The sequence below is a fragment of the Oncorhynchus keta genome, chromosome 5 (genome assembly GCF_023373465.1).
Source record: "Oncorhynchus keta strain PuntledgeMale-10-30-2019 chromosome 5, Oket_V2, whole genome shotgun sequence".
Classification (NCBI taxonomy): domain Eukaryota; kingdom Metazoa; phylum Chordata; class Actinopteri; order Salmoniformes; family Salmonidae; genus Oncorhynchus; species Oncorhynchus keta.
The window spans coordinates 8,765,805-8,784,936 of NC_068425.1; the positions used below are offsets into that span (position 1 = coordinate 8,765,805).

Below are 19,132 nucleotides of genomic sequence, written 5' to 3' on the forward strand. Positions count from 1 at the left end.
TAGCTGGCTGCCAATACATGGATAGCTGGCTGCCAATAGGCCTTTGAAAACCCAAACACCTTTCTGTCAGTTGAAGTAGAGGATGAGAGATGTCAATGTTTACCTGCTGCTACAGATGGGGGACATGTGTCACTGGAGTCGTGAAGTCACACATGGCCACTTGCCAAGTGCACATGCATAGGCCTACACGCACACACAAAACGGGTACAAATACTCTTAAATGGATGACTTTCCTCTGTCCTTTAAGACCAATGGCAGGTGAAAACACTAGATAGGTGCCTACCACACTGCCTTCACTCCCTCATCAAATACTTTCAGATCAGAATTGAGGGAAAGGACACAAGGAAAGAGCGCAGATGGACTATTGGGACACAAACACGACACACAGAGAGGCTAGTGCACATCGGGGTAAAAATAACGGGCCATTCTTGTGGACCAGTGCCCATGGGAACGACAGAGCAGGACAGCAGGACACACACATACCCTCGACCATTGAAGTGTTCTGATCCGATTGGCATGAACTCAAGCGTGCTTCACGGATGCTGCTTGCTGGGAGCGAATCAGATCAGAGACTGCAGCTCGGGGTTGAAGGGGGAAGGGAACGTAACCTTCCTTATCATACTAGTTGACTGTCGAGATCACAAGAGAGGAAAACTACCACTCATAAAGTAAAGATGGCATTAAAACAATGATAACGTACCACTGATATTACTAGTATCCAACTATTGCTATACTGTATTACTATTGATATTACTATTATGCCTACTATCATTTTACTATATCTACTCTATATCAACAGCATAGCTAATAATGTTAGACGTTGGTTTACCCTCATACTAGGCTGACATTTTAGCTTGATTTATTTCGTTGTGAGAGTGGTTATTCTGGCAAGTTGAGCATTTAACTCTCTTGCTATCCTTAAATCCACCTGCTGTCAAAGATGGGTGTGCACTATTCCCTGATGAAACAGACAACAATAACACATTGATATGAATTCACAAGGCAGCCACTGGATTCAGAGAAAAATCCAACCAATCTTGTTTTCATTGATAAAGAATGACATCGAAGGCCTTGCAAATCCCAGACGATGTTATCATTGTTCCACCGTGACGTTGTTGTGTGAAGCATGCTACACTTACTGCCTGTGAGCAGCCCCTTTTCTCTCAATTCAATTCAATTCAATTCAATTCAATTCAATTCAATTCAAGGGCTTTATTGGCATGGGAAACATGTGTTAACATTGCCAAAGCAAGTGAGGTAGACAACATACAAAGTGAATATATAAAGTGAAAAACAACAAAAATTAACAGTAAACATTACACATACAACAGTTTCAAAACAGTAAAGACATTACAAATGTCATATTATATATATATATATATATATATATATATATACACAATGTACAAATAATTAAAGGACACAAGATAAAATAAATAAGCATAAATATGGGTTGTATTTACAATGGTGTTTGTTCTTCACTGGTTGCCCTTTTCTCGTGGCAACAGGTCACAAATCTTGCTGCTGTGATGGCACACTGTGGAATTTCACCCAGTAGATATGGGAGTTTTTCAAAATTGGATATGTTTTCGAATTCTTTGTGGATCTGTGTGATCTGGGGAAATATGTCTCTCTAATATGGTCATACATTGGGCAGGAGGTTAGGAAGTGCAGCTCAGTTTCCACCTCATTTTGTGGGCAGTGAGCACATAGCCTGTCTTCTCTTGAGAGCCATGTCTGCCTACGCGGCCTTTCTCAATAGCAAGGCTATGCTCACTGAGTCTGTACATAGTCAAAGCTTTCCTTAATTTTGGGTCAGTCACAGTGGTCAGGTATTCTGCCGCTGTGTACTCTCTGTGTAGGGCCAAATAGCATCCTAGTTTGCTCTGTTTTTTTGTTAATTCTTTCCAATGTGTTAAGTAATTATCTTTTTGTTTTCTCATGATTTGGTTGGGTCTAATTGGCTCTCTCTCTCTCTCTCTGTCTCTCTCTCTCTCTCTCTCTCTCTCTCTCTCTCTCTCTCTCTCTCTCTCTCTCTCTCTCTCTCTCTCTCTCTCTCTCTCTCTCTCTCTCTCTCTCTCTCTCTCTCTCTCTCTCTCTCTCTCTCTCTCTCTCTCTCTCTCTCTCTCTCTCTCTCTCTCTCTCTCTCTCTCTCACCCAAATGAGCCATTTCTATTTTACTTAATCTTTGTGTATTTTCTCTCTCTCACTCCCTCCCTCCCTCATTTTCTCCAAAACAAAAACAAAAAGCTAGAGAGGGGACAGTGAGAGCCAGCGGGTGTTGTCCGAGGCAGCCGAATGGTCTCCAGAGCAACCCAGCGGGATTATGGGAAGCACGTCCTGTGCCCTGCCACAGGGTACAGCCCAGTACCCTGCCTGCACTACATCTCGCATAGTGGACAACTTCTTCCCATATGCAGGTCCCACTTTCTCCAAAACATCCCCTCTGACCTGCTTTCATTTAAAAGTCATCCTTTATTAAAGTACGACAATCTTCAAACAAACAGTTCCAACTAAATGAAGGGCTCCATTCAATATGTGTCGCTGAAGCAGATTCCACAATAGAAATGCGACGGTCATTTCCGATTGGACCGACATATGAAGTGTTTACTATGAATAAAGTCTCCACTAAAGCGGGAACATTCGATAACGCTGTAAACCTGAACTTCCGCAATGCAAATGAAATCGAGCCCTAAATAGTACAGCCATGTTGTTTCCAAAAAAATATATATATATTAATATGTACGGTGCATCACACATTGCAAAGAAGGGGACAATGAGTGGTGGCTGTATGTAATGATTCTAACCTCACTCAAGCACCCGTTAAATGAGGAATCATTCAAATCTGACTGCAGCTGCTGGATATAGACACGTAAATAAATGGATGTACCACAACCGGTTATTTAGGTAAACAAAACAATCACAAAGACAAAACAGACAGCCAAACAAAACAACTGAACATTCAAGCCAGACAAAACAATAAACAAAAGATCAACTGGTCAGTCAAAACAACCACAACCAGCCTGCAAACTTCACTCTCTGATCTTTCACCCCTCACCTTCAACTTAACCAAAGTTCAGTAATGGAGCTACCAGCCAGACAAAACAACGAGACAGACAAAACAACGAGACAGACAAAACAACGAGACAGACAAAACAAGCACAGTATACCTTTTTCTCACCTCTTCCCCACTCCCATCCCCTCCCCAACCAACTATCTCCCCCCTCACCTTCACCACAGGCCAGTAGTGGGGCTGCCCCAGCAGCTTGACAATGGCAGGAATACCATAATGCAGCCGCACAGCATTCTGGGCCAGCTCAGCGTCCTGGTGGCGTGACGTCAGGTGGCGCAGGGCGCAGACGGCGGGCTCAGCCACATCCTCCTTTTCTCCTGCCCGCAGCACGGCGTGGATGAGCGCCTCGACGCCGCCGCACTGCGTGACCAGGGTCTTGTTGCGGGAGTTGTTGCAGGTGAGGTTGGACAGGATCCCCGTGGCGCACGTCAGCATGTTGACGTCGTCCGAACCCAGCTGTCCCACTAACACCTGCAGCAGGCCGTCCAGACCCTCCTACAGACAGAGAGAGAGGCGGGTCGAGAATTCTTCATTTGTCCGTCCTTTGTTTGTTCATTCTATGTTTTACTGTAGAACTCCAACTATGTTACTGTCTCTGTAGAACTCGATGGTACTGTCTTCATCAGGGGAGAACGACTGCCCCTTTGAAACCAAAGAATTTCAAGACCGACCACGGGATTGTTAGCAGAAAACAGGATCTCCCATTATAGTGGATGGTAAAATGACCCTCCACATGGTCAATCTTCACATTTTTGAAGACAATCAATAGGTGCCTTTCAAATATACCAGATGTATGTCCTTGTACCAATTATCTTAAAATCGCACACAGAAGAAGTTATAAGGATGGTTTAGTTGTGAATGGCAGCCAGCAGTACCCTGGTCGGCTTTCAACTGGAGTTACTCAATGAAATGGGGCAGCACTGAGCTTGCCTGCAACGTCACTTCCTGGAGGAGCTCAAACTGTGCATGGTACGTCCCCGTAAGATGCCATCTTAACCAACTTAATTTGGCTTCAATGCAATATGGAGTCTTCACATAGGAGTAAAGGGTGTCATGTGATCGATGACTTTGTTCATTCATACTGTATATACAGTCATTGGTCTTTATAGACTCTCTGTATTAGTCTATGGTACGGTCTATGCTGATTCAAAATGGACTCTGTGGTTTCCTGACCTGTTTAGTGGCAGCATCAGACAGGTTCCTCAGGGTCCAGAGGCAGTTCTGTGTGAGGCGCTGGCTGGAGCCAGTCAGGTGCTGTCCCAGGGCCTGCATGCCCCCTGGAAGGATGAAGGAGGAGGTTAAAGATGGCTCCTTTATGGATAGGATGAGACAACACACACACAGACACACACATATGTACAGACACACACATAACACACACACCCACCCACCCCAAAAACACACACACACACTCACCAGCTTCCACTATGGCGGGCTTGTTGCTAGGGCACACTGAGAGAACTTTGAGGACGCGGCTGGTGGTCCACAGCAGTTTCTCGTAATTATAGTTCCTCATGATGAAGACCAGCCCCTCAGGGCCCCCGTTGGCTAGGATGATAAGCTGAGAGGAATAACAATAAAAAAAAAAACACTGTCATATAGAATGAAATATCGTTACAGAGTTTGGACATTGCATTATGAATTGTCTCAAATGTGATTGTTTGAATAATAATAGCAGTATGTGTATTTGATTGAATTATATTCACTTAATATTCAGCATATTACTGATGTAATACAGGGTATTAAAGACACTAGTATTATTATTCTAACAATCATATTTGAGACAATTCATAATGCAATGTAATGTAATGTCCAAACTCTGTAGTAATGCAGCTGAAGGTAGCCAGTGGTAAGGCCATGTACAGTGTACGTGTCTGTGTTCATGCACAAACACACACACACACGTCACGTGCATATGCACCCTTGCTCCCCTGCAGTGCAGCTGCAGGTGGCACTAAAAGGGATCACGCATAATCCTGACCTGCAAGTACACACACACACACACTGCAAGTACACACACACACACGCACACTCTCCCCCGACTGCAGTGAAGAGATGTAGGTAGTCCGTGCCAATACCACTATGCCAAATATGATGTCTCAAGCATTATCCACACGCATACACGCCAAAACACACACACACGCACATACTGTGCCAATACCACTATGTCAAATATGATGATCCCCATGCATACATGCCAAAGACCCCCCCCCCCCCACCTTGCTCTCCTGGTTTCCATAGGAGAGGAGCTGCAGGCAGTCAGTGGTGATGGCCAGGAACTTGGGGTTGCTCTTTTTCAGCAGGGGCACCATCCTCTGCAGGCCGTCGGCCAGGCGCACCGCCATCTTGGCTCCCTCCTGGTGCAGTAGCAGGTTGTGGAGGGTGGTGATGGCATAGAACAGCACTGACTCCATGGGAGAACTGAGGGAAGAGGAAAGGGGAGGGGGAGGGGGAGGGGGAGGGGGAGGGGGAGGGAGAGAGGGGAGAGGGAGGGAAATAGAGAGGCAGAGACCAGATGAAGAGAGGGAGGTATGAGAGAAATTAGCATGACCTTTCTTTTCCCAATTAGTTCCCTCTGAATTTAATTTGCTTTAATTTGTTTTTTAAAATTTGCCCTTGCTGCTCTTTGTATCATTAAAAAAAACACATTTCTCTTTCATGAATCTGCATCTAAGTCCCTATTTGACAGTCTTGTACAGGGAGGTTTTTCCATTTGTATTTATGTGAATTTTGTTTCTGAATTAATTAAATGTCTTAATTTAGTTTCTGTCTGATGCCCCCTAGACTGTTATACAGGGTTTATACTGTGTGAACAGAGATAAAGGGACTCTCTGCCTGAGAAATGACTATGTAAAATGGCCACCACTTATCGTGAGTTAAAAATGAGCCTGGTGGTCAGGTTGAAATGATGTGCAAACCGGTTTGGCCAAGTTAATGAGCACAGGATGACACCTCATTTCTGATGGGTAATAATGTGATATGCTAATATCTTAGCCTTCAGGCAGTAGTGGACATGGTGGATTGGATACACACACATAAGCATGCACGCACGCACGCACGCAGACACACACACACACCACACACTTACACACGCCCATGCTTGCACACACACACACCACAGACACACGCACACACAAATGAGCACACACAGCACGTACACAACTGCAGTTGCAGAGACAGGCCAGAACAGTGTGTGCCTAAATCCCTTTATTTCTAACACGGAATTCTACCTTGCAATTCTGAATTCTACCCTATCTATTTTTCTCTTTCACCCCCTTGTTTTTTCTCTCTCTATCTTTCACTAATTCACTCCCCATCAAACCACCAACCTACAATGCCTATAAAAATATAAATACATCACTCCATCCATCCATCCATCCATCCATCCATCCATCCATCCATCCATCCATGTCTATTCACCCCAACCAGTCCATTCTCCACTTTAACCATACAAGTATTCAAACATCTACCGACCCTTCTATCCACTGATCCATACCTACTCCTTCACATCAAACCATTTACCAACAATCTATCCAAACATCTGTCGACACTTCCCTCCCTCCATCTCTCCACTCCCATCTACCCCTCAACATCCACCCATCCACCCACTAATTCCTCCCTCCTCTCCTACCTGAGCATGCGGACCAGGGCGGGGATGCCCCCGGACTTGAAGATGGCGAGCAGGCCCTCTCTCTGGTGGGACAGGCTGTGGAGGACGCTGGCGGCACAACGGGCTGTCTCCATGTCTCCCGTGTTCTGCATGGCCCGCACCACCGCCGCCACCATCTGGGGGGACTGCATCAGCACCCGGCGAGACGCCTCTTTCCGTGTCAGCTGGTTCACGATCATGGCCGCCTTGTTGACCACCACCTGTGGGGAATGAGACGTTGCATTTTTGTCCATTTCTGCGCATGCAAAATGGTGGCATTGGGTTGGGTACCATTATTAGGTCTGCACATTTATTAAGGATTGTGAGTAGAAGACAGAGCAGGACTGGGTCCATCATGACTTTCAATCACAATCAGAACTGACCACATAGGCCTCAACTCAAGCAATGTTGTACACTGAATCACTTAAGGACACCTGAAATGATGTTAAATGACAATATCAACCTAGAGAGGATTTGTTTCTGGGGTAGTCCTAATCTGTGTCCAATCTAATGGGCTCAGTCACGACCTTGACAAGCACAGCCAGAGCCACAGAGAGCTCGGAGCGTCACGACTTCCGCCGAAGTTAGTGCCTCTCCTTGTTCGAGCGGCGTTCGGCCACCGTCGTCACCGGCTTACTAGCTGCCACCGATCCACGTTTCTGTTTCCATTTGTTATGTCTTGATTGTACACACCTGGTTCCCATTACATTACTATTATTTCCCTGTTTAACCCTCTGGTTCTCATTATGTTTTGTGCGTGATTGTTCCTGGTCTTGTGTTAGTCTTTTGTGTTGGAGTTTGTTATCCCTGCGTGGATTTATTGTCTGGTTTTGTTTTTCAGAGTAAAGTACGTTATTTTACTCAGTTCTGTGTCCTGCGCCTGACTCTGTCCTCACCTCTGCACAACTGACACTTGACAAGGAGCTAGTCAAGCATGGAACTGGATCAATGCTAGTCAGCAGGACGGTGCTCAAGTGTGAGGAGGGACAGCACACAACAGTGACAGAGTCAATGTCACTATTGAGGACATAATAGTACTTCTATAGCACAAGAGACACAGTGCCTTCAGAAGGTATTCATACCAGTTATTATTCCACATTCCTCATTCCACATTGTGTTGTGTTATGGCCTGAAATAAACAGTGATTAAATAGAAACATTTTTATCACCTAGCTACACACAATCCCCCTTAGTGACAAAGCGAAAACATGTTTTTAGAAAGGTTTGCACATTTATCTAATTTACATACTTTCGAGACCCTTGGGAGCGATTACAGCTTTGAGTATTTCTGGGTAAGTCTCTAAGAGCTTTCCACACCTGGAATGTGTAACATTTGTCCATTATTCTTTTCAAAATGATTCAAGCTCTGTGAAATTGGTTGTTGATCATCGCTAGACAACCATTTTCAGGTCTTGCCATAGATTTTCAAGTAGATTTAAGTCAAAACTGCAACTCGACCACTCAGGAACATTCACTGTCTTCTTGGTAAGAAACTGCAGTGTAGATTTGGCCTTGTGTTTTAGGTTATTGTCCTGCTGAACTGTGAATTCATCTCTCAGTGTCTGGTGGAAGGCAGACTGAACCAGGTTTTCCTCTAGGATTTTGCCTGTGCCTAGCGACATTCCGTTTATTTTTTATCCTGAAAAACTCCCCAGTCCTAAACGATTACAAGCATACCCATAACATGATGCAGCCACCACTATGCTTGAAAATATGGAGATTGGTACTCAGTAATGTGTTGTATTGGATTTGCCCCAAACATAACACTTTGTATTCAGGACAAAAAGTGAATAGCGTTGACACATTTTTTTGCAGTATTACTTTAATTCCCTTGTTGCAAACATGATGTATGTTTTGGAATACTTGTATTCTGTACAGGCTTCCTTCTTTTCACTTTGTCAATTAGGTTAGTATTGTGGATTAAATACAATGTTGTTGATCCATCCTCAGTTCTTTTATCACAGCCATTAAAACCTGTTAGGGATGATGCGAATTTTCGCAGCTTTTTGTTAAAAATCGCGCAACATTTCAAAGTCCTGCTACTCATGCCAGGAATATAGTATATGCATATGATAAGTATGTGTGTATAGAAAACACTCTGAAGTCTCTCAAACTGGTTAAATCATGTCTGTGGCTATAACGGAACGTGTTTAGGAGTAAAAATCCCAGGGAAAACTGTTCACCAAAAACACGAAAAAAATATTAATCCGTCAGTCAATATATTGTCTAAGGCGATAGAAAATAGATGAGGTTCCGTTTGCAATGCCTACAGCTTCCACACGATGTCGCCAGTACTGGCATTTCATTGCTGGTTTATCCTTGGTGGGATGACGTATAGGCACTTCCTGTCTTGGGGTGCACCGGAGGAAGTTATGAAAGTGAAAAAATGGACGATGATTTCAAGACTTAGGCAACTTTTTTAATTTTAAAAAGTGACGTTGCGTCTTGTAAAGGTGAATTTTCCTGGATCAGACCGGCCTTTATAAATGGACATTTTGGGTATACAATGACGGATTTAATCGGGAAAAAGACCCAATTGTGATGTTTATGGGACATATAGGAGTGCCAACAAAGAAGCTCGTCAAAGGTAATGAATGTTTTATATTTTATTTCTGCGTTTTGTGTAGCGACGGCTACCGCTAAATCTTTTGTTTAGGTCTCGTTCAGGTATTTCGGTGGGTGCATGCTATCAGATAATAGCTTCTCATGCTTTCGCCAAAAAGCATTTGACAAATCTGACATGTTGGCTAGATTCACAACGAGTGTAGCTTTAATTGAGTACCTTGCATGTGTGTTTTAATGAAAGTTTGAGTTTTATCGAGTACTACAGGTGGCGCTCTGAAATTTCCGCTGATTTTGGTTCCTGTACAGGGACCACAATCCCCAACAGGTTTTAAACCACCATTGTGAAATCCCTGAGTGGTGTCATTCCTCTCTGACAACTGAGCTAGGAAGGACTTGGGCTGTTGCAGTGACCATATTACCGCCACACAGGCAGTCATGAGTCAAGACCACAGTAAAATTCCATGTGACTGTTGACTCACATTGATCTCCTTTTATGCACTATGAACATGCTTTGTTTGGTAGTACTCAATTTTGCCATCTACCATCAGGTCCTAATGGCCTGGTACTCAGGGCTCCATTGTCCCTCTAACCACCCATGAAAGTGCTTCGAAAAGCACATCAAAACACTTATCATCAAAACAGTAGGCCTATTGTACTTTTGAAAAACTCACCTCACTGTGATGATCGATTTGAACTAAGAAGTTGAACAGCAGGTTGAAACAGTGTAAAACATGATTGTTGTGGATGTTGTTTGAAAGCCTAACGCAACAAAATGGACAGCCTTTCTAAGGTGATGGTTCATTCAAAATACGCATAGGTTATGAGCCCAAGGCCGAAAAAAATAAAATAAAAATGATGATTGTGCCGTTATACAGCCTAGTGCACATTACACATGGCAGAAAAACATTTTAAAAACACTGATTTAAGATGTCTTGGTACATAATTGGCCGAGCTTATGCTCCAAAATTAAATTAATTTGAATAATCGCCTTTGAGTGTGGACCGTATTATTATACATACTGGGTGGACTGGTTACCTTATGCTACTCTTCAAAATGTCTATCCATTAGTCTTGGAGAGAACATGTAGCCAGCCCTCGGTGATGCTCTTGGTTCATTGTTTGTGCAGGGCGGTTTACACTTAGCCTGATTTTGAATAGCCTACTAATAGGGATTAAAAAATATATATTTTCATAATTAATCGAGAGTCACATTACCTTCAGCTATACAGAATATCTCACCATCATGCATTTCCATCTCCTCCACTCTCTCCTTTATTCCTTTCCTGAGCGCGTAGACGGGCTGTCAACAGTTTAGGGAAATATGTTTTGTTTGCGAAAACATGTTACTATTGATGTTCCGGAACAGATTTCACTTGGTTTCCCAAATTAAGTGCTGGGTAGCTGCAGGAACAAGGTTTGAAAGCCAATGGTGTATAGCGTTTGGGCAGAATATCACCTGTCGGGGCTGCGAGAGCATGCTCCTCAGTGGTTGATGGGTGGAGTGATCAGTGGTCGAATCTGTTTTTGAAATTCAACTGCTCTACTAAGGGACCTTACAGATAATTGTATGTGTGGGGTACAGAGATGAGGTAGTCATTCACAAAGCATGAGCAACACGATTATTGCACACGGAGTGAGTCCATGCAACGTACGTGAGTTGTTAAGCAGCGTTTCACTACAGAATTGATTTAGGCCTTAACAAAGTGGTTGAATACTTATTGATTGACGTTTCAGATTTTCTTTTTTTTATAGTTTGTACACATTTCTAAAAACATAATTCCACTGACATTACAAAACGTTGCAATTGAATCCATTTTTAAGTAATGAGGTTTGAATAGTTTCCGAATGCACTGTACACAGTACACACTTTTCTCTTACAATAGTTACTGGCTGAATAAATACTATATCAGCCTATTTGTTTAAACAGTGTAATTGAGTTTGATCAAAGATTGCTCCCAGCAGGCAGGGGGGGGGGACAAGGTCATCCATTGGAAGGTCTTTAATCTAGAAACCAAAGGCCATATTTTCAATTTGATTAGCTGCAATGGTATAAAATACTTACTGTTTTTCTCAGTCGCTTTGGTGCATTTCTTAGATCAAAAGTGCAATTCTTGATACTACTTGTACAAATTCCAAATCATCTAGTCACTTGTGCACATCAAAGCAATTTCTTATTCCTTTGAACAAATTGCAATTGATAATGTACAAGTGTCAGCTTTTTTCCACATTATCAATTGCTCATGTCATGTTGATCAAAATATAGTAGATGGTTCTCTGTTGAATAGTCTTACCCCTCAAAACATCTAGGCATTAGTTCCTTGCATAAGCCATTACATGCAAAATTGTTGAACTATTTGTCATAAACTGTCAAGCATAGTTTTACACATTTCTATTAGACCTTTTGTACAAAAACGTGAATTGATGAATTGTGCAGGTGAAATTGACCCTCACTCATGAAGGAATGTAAAGTGTTAGTTCAACCAACAATCAACCAGTTGTCTAAATTGCTCAAAGTTGCATCTCATGAAGAATCAATTGGCAAGCATATATAGACAGACCACAACACAGAGTTGCAATTTTCCAATAATGGATGGACCAGGAAACGAACAGGGTCAACAGCCAAGAGGAGGAAGAAGAGGAGCAAGGATGCGTGGTGGAAGGCAAAACAGAGGAAGAGGCAGAAGAGGACATAGGCGCATATCTGATGACATAAGGGCCACTATTGTAGACCATGTTGTCAATCATGGCCTTACAATGGCTGAGGCGGGTCGAAGGGTGCAGCCGAATATTGGGAGATCAACCGTGTCCTCAATCGTTCAAACGTTTCGAAGAGAGAACAGGTATGTCCACCAATGTACACTGCACTGTTACTGTATATAAGCAGTATACTGTATACTTCCTACAATGCTTCATATTACAGTAGTCCACTTGTATTTCACAGCATACAGAAATATACTCTACAGATACATACTGCACCTTACATGTACCCACCTGTATGTTTTACAGTAAAATGTGTGTTCGCATAGTTTTTGTCTATGTGAAAGTGTGTGATGCATCACTGCATTTTTCCCCACATAGGACTGACTGCAAGATTACCTCAAACCGGTGGCAGAGGACGCCTTTTCACACCTCAACAGGAGGAGGCTATTTGCACCATGGTCCGAGTAAACAATGCCATGAGACTCGGGGAAATACAAAGGACCATTATAGAAGACAACGATGTCTTTGAAAACATCCGTACGGTTAGCATCTCAACCATCGACAGGGTGCTGCATAGAAACCAGATGAGTATGAAACAGCTGTACCGTGTACCATTCCAAAGGAATGAGGACAGAGTTAAGGAGCTACGGTACCAGTATGTACAGGTAAAACATATATCTATGTAACTACTTTACAGCAACATTTTATAGTGATACATAGTACAGTCAGCATGCACACATGTCCATTGCTGTGGAAGGAACATGCAATATATGTACATTTTATGTCACTCTTCCTTTCCAAAACAAATTCAACTGGGATATAGCGTATAATGGAGTTGGAATCAAGTGAACCCTCTCACAACTTTGTATACGTGGATGAGGCTGGCTTCAACCTGACCAAATGCAGAAGGCGGGGTCGGAATATCATCGGTCACAGAGCTACTGTGGATTTGCCAGGCCAACGGGGAGGAAATATCACCATGTGTGCTGCTATTTCGGAGCATGGTGTCCTAACCCATATCCCCCTTATAGGGCCATACAACACCCAGCATCTACTCAACTTTTTAGAGACTCTACAGGGCTCTCATCCCTGATGATGAGAGGGGTCTGTTTAGAGAGGATTTGCCAAAGTATGTGGTCATTTGTGATAATGTGAGTTTCCATCGATCAAACATCATAAGGCAATGGTTTGTGACCCACCCGAGGATGCTCGTAGAATTCCTCCCACCTTATTCACCATTCCTTAACCCAATTGAGGAGTTATTTTCAGCATGGAGGTGGAAGGTGTACGATCGTCAGCCACACACACAGATGACCCTGCTGGCTGCAATGGATGCAGCATGTGAGAACATCACAGTAGACACCTGCAGAGGATGGATAAGGCATTCCAAAAGATTCTTTCCACGTTGCATTGGAAGGGAAAATATCCTGTGTAATGTGGATGAGAATATGCGGGCCGACAGACAGGAACGTCTGGATGTGTAGAGACAGCACAACAGTGCTGCGGGCAAAGTTGTGCCTTAGGGGTGGTTTCCTGTGTTTCTTTCTAATTTCGTTTTTTTTCCTTTGTGCCCCTTGGGTTGTCCAGTCTCTTTCAATCAATAGCCCACATACAGTAATATGTAAATAGTACTGTTGAAATTGATATATGCAATAGAAGTGCAGCCTTGTTCATTTTCAATACAGTAACTGGCATCCAAACTGTAGCCTACGTTTACAACAGGTAATACTGTCAAAGTACACAGTTACATTGACAACATGCCTAAACATTTTGACGACTTTGTTCGTGAACAATGACTCAATGACTTATCATTCTGATGACACTGACATGATCATTGGCATGAATATTTCCTTTTGAGAGATGTACTAAGGATTTTTAGTGACTGACTAGCTTTAGAAACATATCTATTGTATATTGCAGTTTGTACAAATAGTTCTGAGAAATGCACTTATTATTTTGCACATGTTAGGGATGATGTGAAAAATGCACCAAAGCGACTGAGAAAAACTGTAAGTAAAAATACTTTAAAGTATTGCTTAAGTAGTTTTTGGGGGTATCTGTACTTTACTATTTATATTTTGGACAACTTTTTATTATACTTCACTACATTCCTAAATAAAATGAGATACTTTTTACTCCATACATTTTCCCAGGAAATGGTCCAATTTGCATACGTATCAAGAGAACATCTCTGGTCATCCCTACTGTCTCTGATCTGGCAGACTCACTAAACACAAATGCTTTGTTTGTAAATGATGTCTGATTGTTGGAGTGTGACCCTTGACTTACATTTTATCAACTACATTTACTTTTCATACTTAAGTATATTTAAAAGCAAATACGTGTAGACTTTTACTCAAGTCGTACTTTACTGGGTGACTTTCACTTTTATTTGAGTCATTTTCTATCGAGATATCTTGATAGAGAATTTTACTTGAGTACTTTTTCCACTTCTAATTAGCTGCATCACTAACCTCTTAATATTGATTGAAGGTTCAGATTGTTTTTAATAGGAGCACGTTGGATATAGTGTTGTTTAATGCATTCATGCGTGAACGTCTGTGCTTTGTGAAAATGGGATTTATAACAAAGTTCTTTCTTTTTTTTTAAAACTCTTCGATGTTAGTTACCGCATCATCGTCGGCCAGCAGCTTGGTGAGCTCGGGCACGGCGCGAGTGGCCAGCTCGGCGTCATCCTGGTAGTTAATGAGGTGGACGATGGCGGTCTTGAGGAGCTGCGAGGGCTCAGCTAGTCGCTGGACGTTCGTCTGCTGACCCGGGTCAGTCTGAGTGGACAGCACCGCCTCGCCCTCCACCAGGGTCTCTGGGAACATGGCCGCTCTCACCCGCTGGGCCCGCGTCAGGGTGTACTGGGCCTCCACCTCTGGAGGTAGAGAGGGATGAGAGAAGGATGAGAGAGGGATGAGAGAGGGAAGAGAGAGGGAGAAGGGGGAGATCAACGGATACGTGGATAGATTTATCCAAAGATAGTGTTTCAAACTAGTGATATTTTGAACGAGGTTCTAGCCCCTAGTCAGTGAGTCCCTAGTTTTTCAGAAGAACCATGCCTATTTTAAGACATGAAGCCAGTCCAAACTGGCCCATGTACGTATGTGATGGCCTATGAGCGAGTGAGTGAATCACAGCATGATTATGGCATTGAATGAGTAAGTGTTGACCTATTTGTACAGAAAGAGAAGGAGATGTAGAGAGACTGAAAGAGAAGTAGAGCGAGAGGGAACAATGGAATGAGAGAGAAAGGGGGGTGGGGGGTGGGAAGAGAGATGGGGAAGTGGGAAAATGAGAGAAAGGGAGAGAGAGATAGAGAGAACTTAAACCTGTCGGGTTTTCCACCAACGTGGTGGTGACGGCATACTTCTTGGCGCTGTACTCTGTGCCCTCGTCATCTCGCACGGTGGTGGCGCCTGATTGGATGCCGGAGTCGTGGGCGTAGTATGTCTGCTGCCACTCGGCCACCTTCACCGAGCTCTCTGCCTCGTTCACTGGGAGGACAGGGAGAGAGAGAAGTGAGAGCGAAAGAAAGAGAGAGAAGCGAGCGAAGAGAGGTAGAGAGAGAGAGAGAGAGAGAGGTAGGTAGAGAGAGGGAGATTGAGAGAGCAGAGAGAGAGAGGGGACAAGTTGGAAGAGTGACATAGCGTCTAATTATCACTTTTCCCAATCCTAGACCCTGGATTAACCTTGTGACAGAGTGGATACAGAAAAATAGTGTGAGTGATTGACTGAGAGCCAGTGGTCTGTTGTTTCCCTCAAGACACTATATTTATGCTCAGCCACTCCGCGGACGCTTGCCAGTGTGTTTCTAGGGTACAGCAGCACAGTGCTCCAAACTTTGGCTCATCAAGGATGGTTCTTTGCAGATTAAACGATGCCCGTGAGTCTTCAACAAAATACTTACTTTGCATGGACATCATCACTGTCCAGTCTCAAAACTGGCCTTTGGAGAGAACTTTCTGGAAGAGAGGAAAACATAGAAAGAGAGAACATTAGGCCATGAATCATGGTCCTGTGTGGCTCAGTTGGCCCTTGCAGCGCCGGCGTTGTGGGTTGGTATTTTGGTATTCATTAGGATCCCCATTAGCCGCTGCAAAAGCATCAGCTACTCTTCCTAGGGGACCGGTAGGAATAAATATGAAATTGTATGAAGTCACTACTGTAAGCCGCTCTGGATAAGAGCGTCTGCTAAATGACATGCATTGGGAAAACGACCATCAGAGAGATAATACATCTGAAGGGGAAAAAAACAAAAACAAATGCATCCAGAGAAACTATACATTACAATGTCCTTATTCCTGCTGGATAACTCAAGGTATAACAATGGAGCATCTACTGTACTAACTCATTGTATACCTAACTAGAATATGATCCGCTTGGTAACAACCGAAAAGTTCTAAAAACACCTTTGGCTGTTTATTTGTTGGCCCAATGCTTACATGAAAGTGAGACACAACTAAACTATGACACTCCAAATTATGTCAAATGTCACAGTAATGTCGATATAATATGAAGTGTCCCCAGAAAATACGTTTGTGCGTCCCCATAAAATCGAACTGGGTTTATGCAGCACGACAGTAAGGACTGAGAGTGGCGTAAATGGGACAGACTCCCTATCCCGTCCCTACGGTACAGCCCGACCCAACTACTGCAGGGAGAGACGAGACGGTGACATTTAAGAAGTGGTGAGCGTCTCTCCCTGAAAAGGTTTCTACTTTCCGTTTGCCAAACAATGCTTAATTCATGACTATAATTAGGCCAATGGTGGAGATGAGTGACAGAGGGAGGAGGGTGGCGGTGGTATTGCAGAGAAATAATCCAAATGCATTATGGGAAAGAGCTTTGTCCCCTGCTGTTTGTGACAAATACTCCCCAGGAGACAACAGAGAGGTTTTCTGCGTGTTTGTTGCTGACGTAAATAGCTGCAAAGTACTTGCTGGAAGGAGCTAAATCAATTATTGACCCTAATTTTGGGAGGGAAATCTTTTTTTGTTGCTCTCCTCTGGGCTAATCCATGTCTGAATTGGCCATTCTGCCAAATAGCTCAGATCTATTTGCTAACCACTTACTGAACAGCACATAAAACAAAGTGATAAATACATGATGAGTGATCTAGGCTACTTGGAATGTGTGGTTGTGTGGAGCGCAATATGAGTGTGTGTGTGTGTGTGTGTGTGTGTGTGTGTGTGTGTGTGTGTGTGTGTGTGTGTGTGTGTGTGTGTGTGTGTGTGTGTGTGTGTGTGTGTGTGTGTGTGTGTGTGTGTCCACGTATCTGATGCTGATCTTGTTCAAAGCGAGATATCTAAAACTCAATATGCTAGCCTATATATAAACCACATTTTGTCCATACCGAATGAGAACTAGCTAAGAAATGATGACAAATACGACTCTTTAACTGAGCTTAAACTGACTGGAAGGCGGACGGAGAACAAAACAAATGAGCAAAGCGTAACTGCTTTTCTCCAGGCATGGAAAACGGCTCATACATTTCATCATCACCCCCTTCACAACGTAATGAAGTGCTCTGCGTGACTGACAGGTAGATGAAAGACCTCCAGTTTCCACACCAACCACACAATCTCCCATAGAGCCAATGCTACTGAGTGAGGGCCTCGATCCGCAACCCCACTTACGAGACAATGAAGCCTGTCTGTCTGACACAAAATAGCAGGGTGACATGAAAACAGAAGCATAACTCAGATAATAAGCAGATTTGGACTTCTGGACTGTCATAACGGGCTTTCAGAGAGCCATTCGCTCAAGTTTACCGTTCAATGTTTACCTCAGCAGCACCTTGAGAGGAAAAACCTGAATGTGAGGACTCGATATGAAACATTTAGAAACCTCTACGATCTAAGACAAACTGACAATTCTCTTCAGCACAAGGGTGTTTCTGGCAGAAGCCGTTTTTCCTGTCATTCTTAAGTTTGTTTCTGTAATCTCCACAGATACGCCTTTTTCTCGCAACCTCTTTTTTCCCCATCTCTCATTCTATCCATCCCTCCTGTTCTCTCTCCACGGACACCTAATCTCTTTGCTCATTTTTAGCCACACCATTAAACTCTCTATGTTGTATTTTCTCAATCGTTCCTTCAACCCTCTATACAAAAAATTGCTTTTCCACCAAATGCTTTTTCTCTTTTTCCTCTTTCCAAACCACTGTTCTTCTCTAAAGTCTCTCTCTGTCTCTCTGCCCCCCCCCCCCCTCTCGCTCCGTTTATTCTGGAAAAGATAAAAACCAACTCCACCACTCTCTCACTGTCGCTTGGGGACACACAAGGCTTCTGGGAAATTGCTTTTTTAATTGTTGTTGTTATGATGCCACACAGCCTGTTTTCCTCAAGTCATTAATCAAACTGGCCACGGAGGGTCTCATATCGACACACACACACACACACACACACACACACAGCTAACGGTGGCCAGGGATGGTATTTCGTTTGTTAAAAAGCACTTAAAAACGTGGCGGAACTCAAAATGTATTTTTACAGAACTGCCTTGACATAATGAAATAATACACAGTTAGCATATTACTCTTAGATATTACTCTTCTTCATTAACGAATACGGTCTGTTTGTTCATTCGGTTTATCTGAAGGCTTCGGTTGGTTCAAAGGGAAAAACCTTGTCTGTTTGCCCCTCTGCTCTGTGATTTAGAAAGAGAAGGAGATTTCTCTATTTCCTTTTACATTAGAATACAACTGTGATACTACTTAAAGTAGGATATACACAACACGTACTGCTGGGTTTAATCGGTCAGTTGTTTTGAAGAGTATTAAGTGTGTGTGTGTGTGTGTATAGACGTGTATCCCCAGAGGTCAAGGCCAGAAATAACCTGGACAGGAAAGAGCAGAAGAAGGGAAATTCCTGTTTTCTGTCCATTGTCCCAGTGAAGGTCATGGTTTATATTCACCTAGTCTCTTTTTCTCCTTCCTTTTCTCTCCATCCCATTCTTTCTTTCACCTTTACAAGTCCCCCGCTTGCTGTATCAATAACTATTGGCTTCGCTCCCTGTATGTTTCTACTTCTCTCTTGTATTCATCTCTTGTATACACTTCTCTCTTTTCACTCACACACACAGTACATCAAGGCTGCTGTTGCCAGGGATCTGAGGCGCAGGGAGGATGTTTTTGGAC

General features: G+C 43.2%; 1 protein-coding gene across 1 annotated transcript in view; it reads right to left on the reverse strand.

The window, feature by feature from the left end:
• Nucleotides 1-19,132, reverse strand: part of LOC118384445 (junction plakoglobin-like) — a 61,535-nt gene that overhangs the window by 11,171 nt on the left and 31,232 nt on the right. Inside the window, exons 2-9 of the mRNA XM_052518643.1 lie at nucleotides 15,902-15,956; nucleotides 15,324-15,488; nucleotides 14,616-14,869; nucleotides 6,705-6,943; nucleotides 5,293-5,494; nucleotides 4,490-4,634; nucleotides 4,247-4,350; nucleotides 3,230-3,568 (exon numbers count right to left, since the gene is read on the reverse strand). Coding sequence (XP_052374603.1) covers nucleotides 3,230-3,568; nucleotides 4,247-4,350; nucleotides 4,490-4,634; nucleotides 5,293-5,494; nucleotides 6,705-6,943; nucleotides 14,616-14,869; nucleotides 15,324-15,488; nucleotides 15,902-15,917 — 1,464 coding nt within the window. The 5' untranslated portion in view covers nucleotides 15,918-15,956. The remainder of the gene's footprint in view (nucleotides 1-3,229; nucleotides 3,569-4,246; nucleotides 4,351-4,489; nucleotides 4,635-5,292; nucleotides 5,495-6,704; nucleotides 6,944-14,615; nucleotides 14,870-15,323; nucleotides 15,489-15,901; nucleotides 15,957-19,132) is intronic.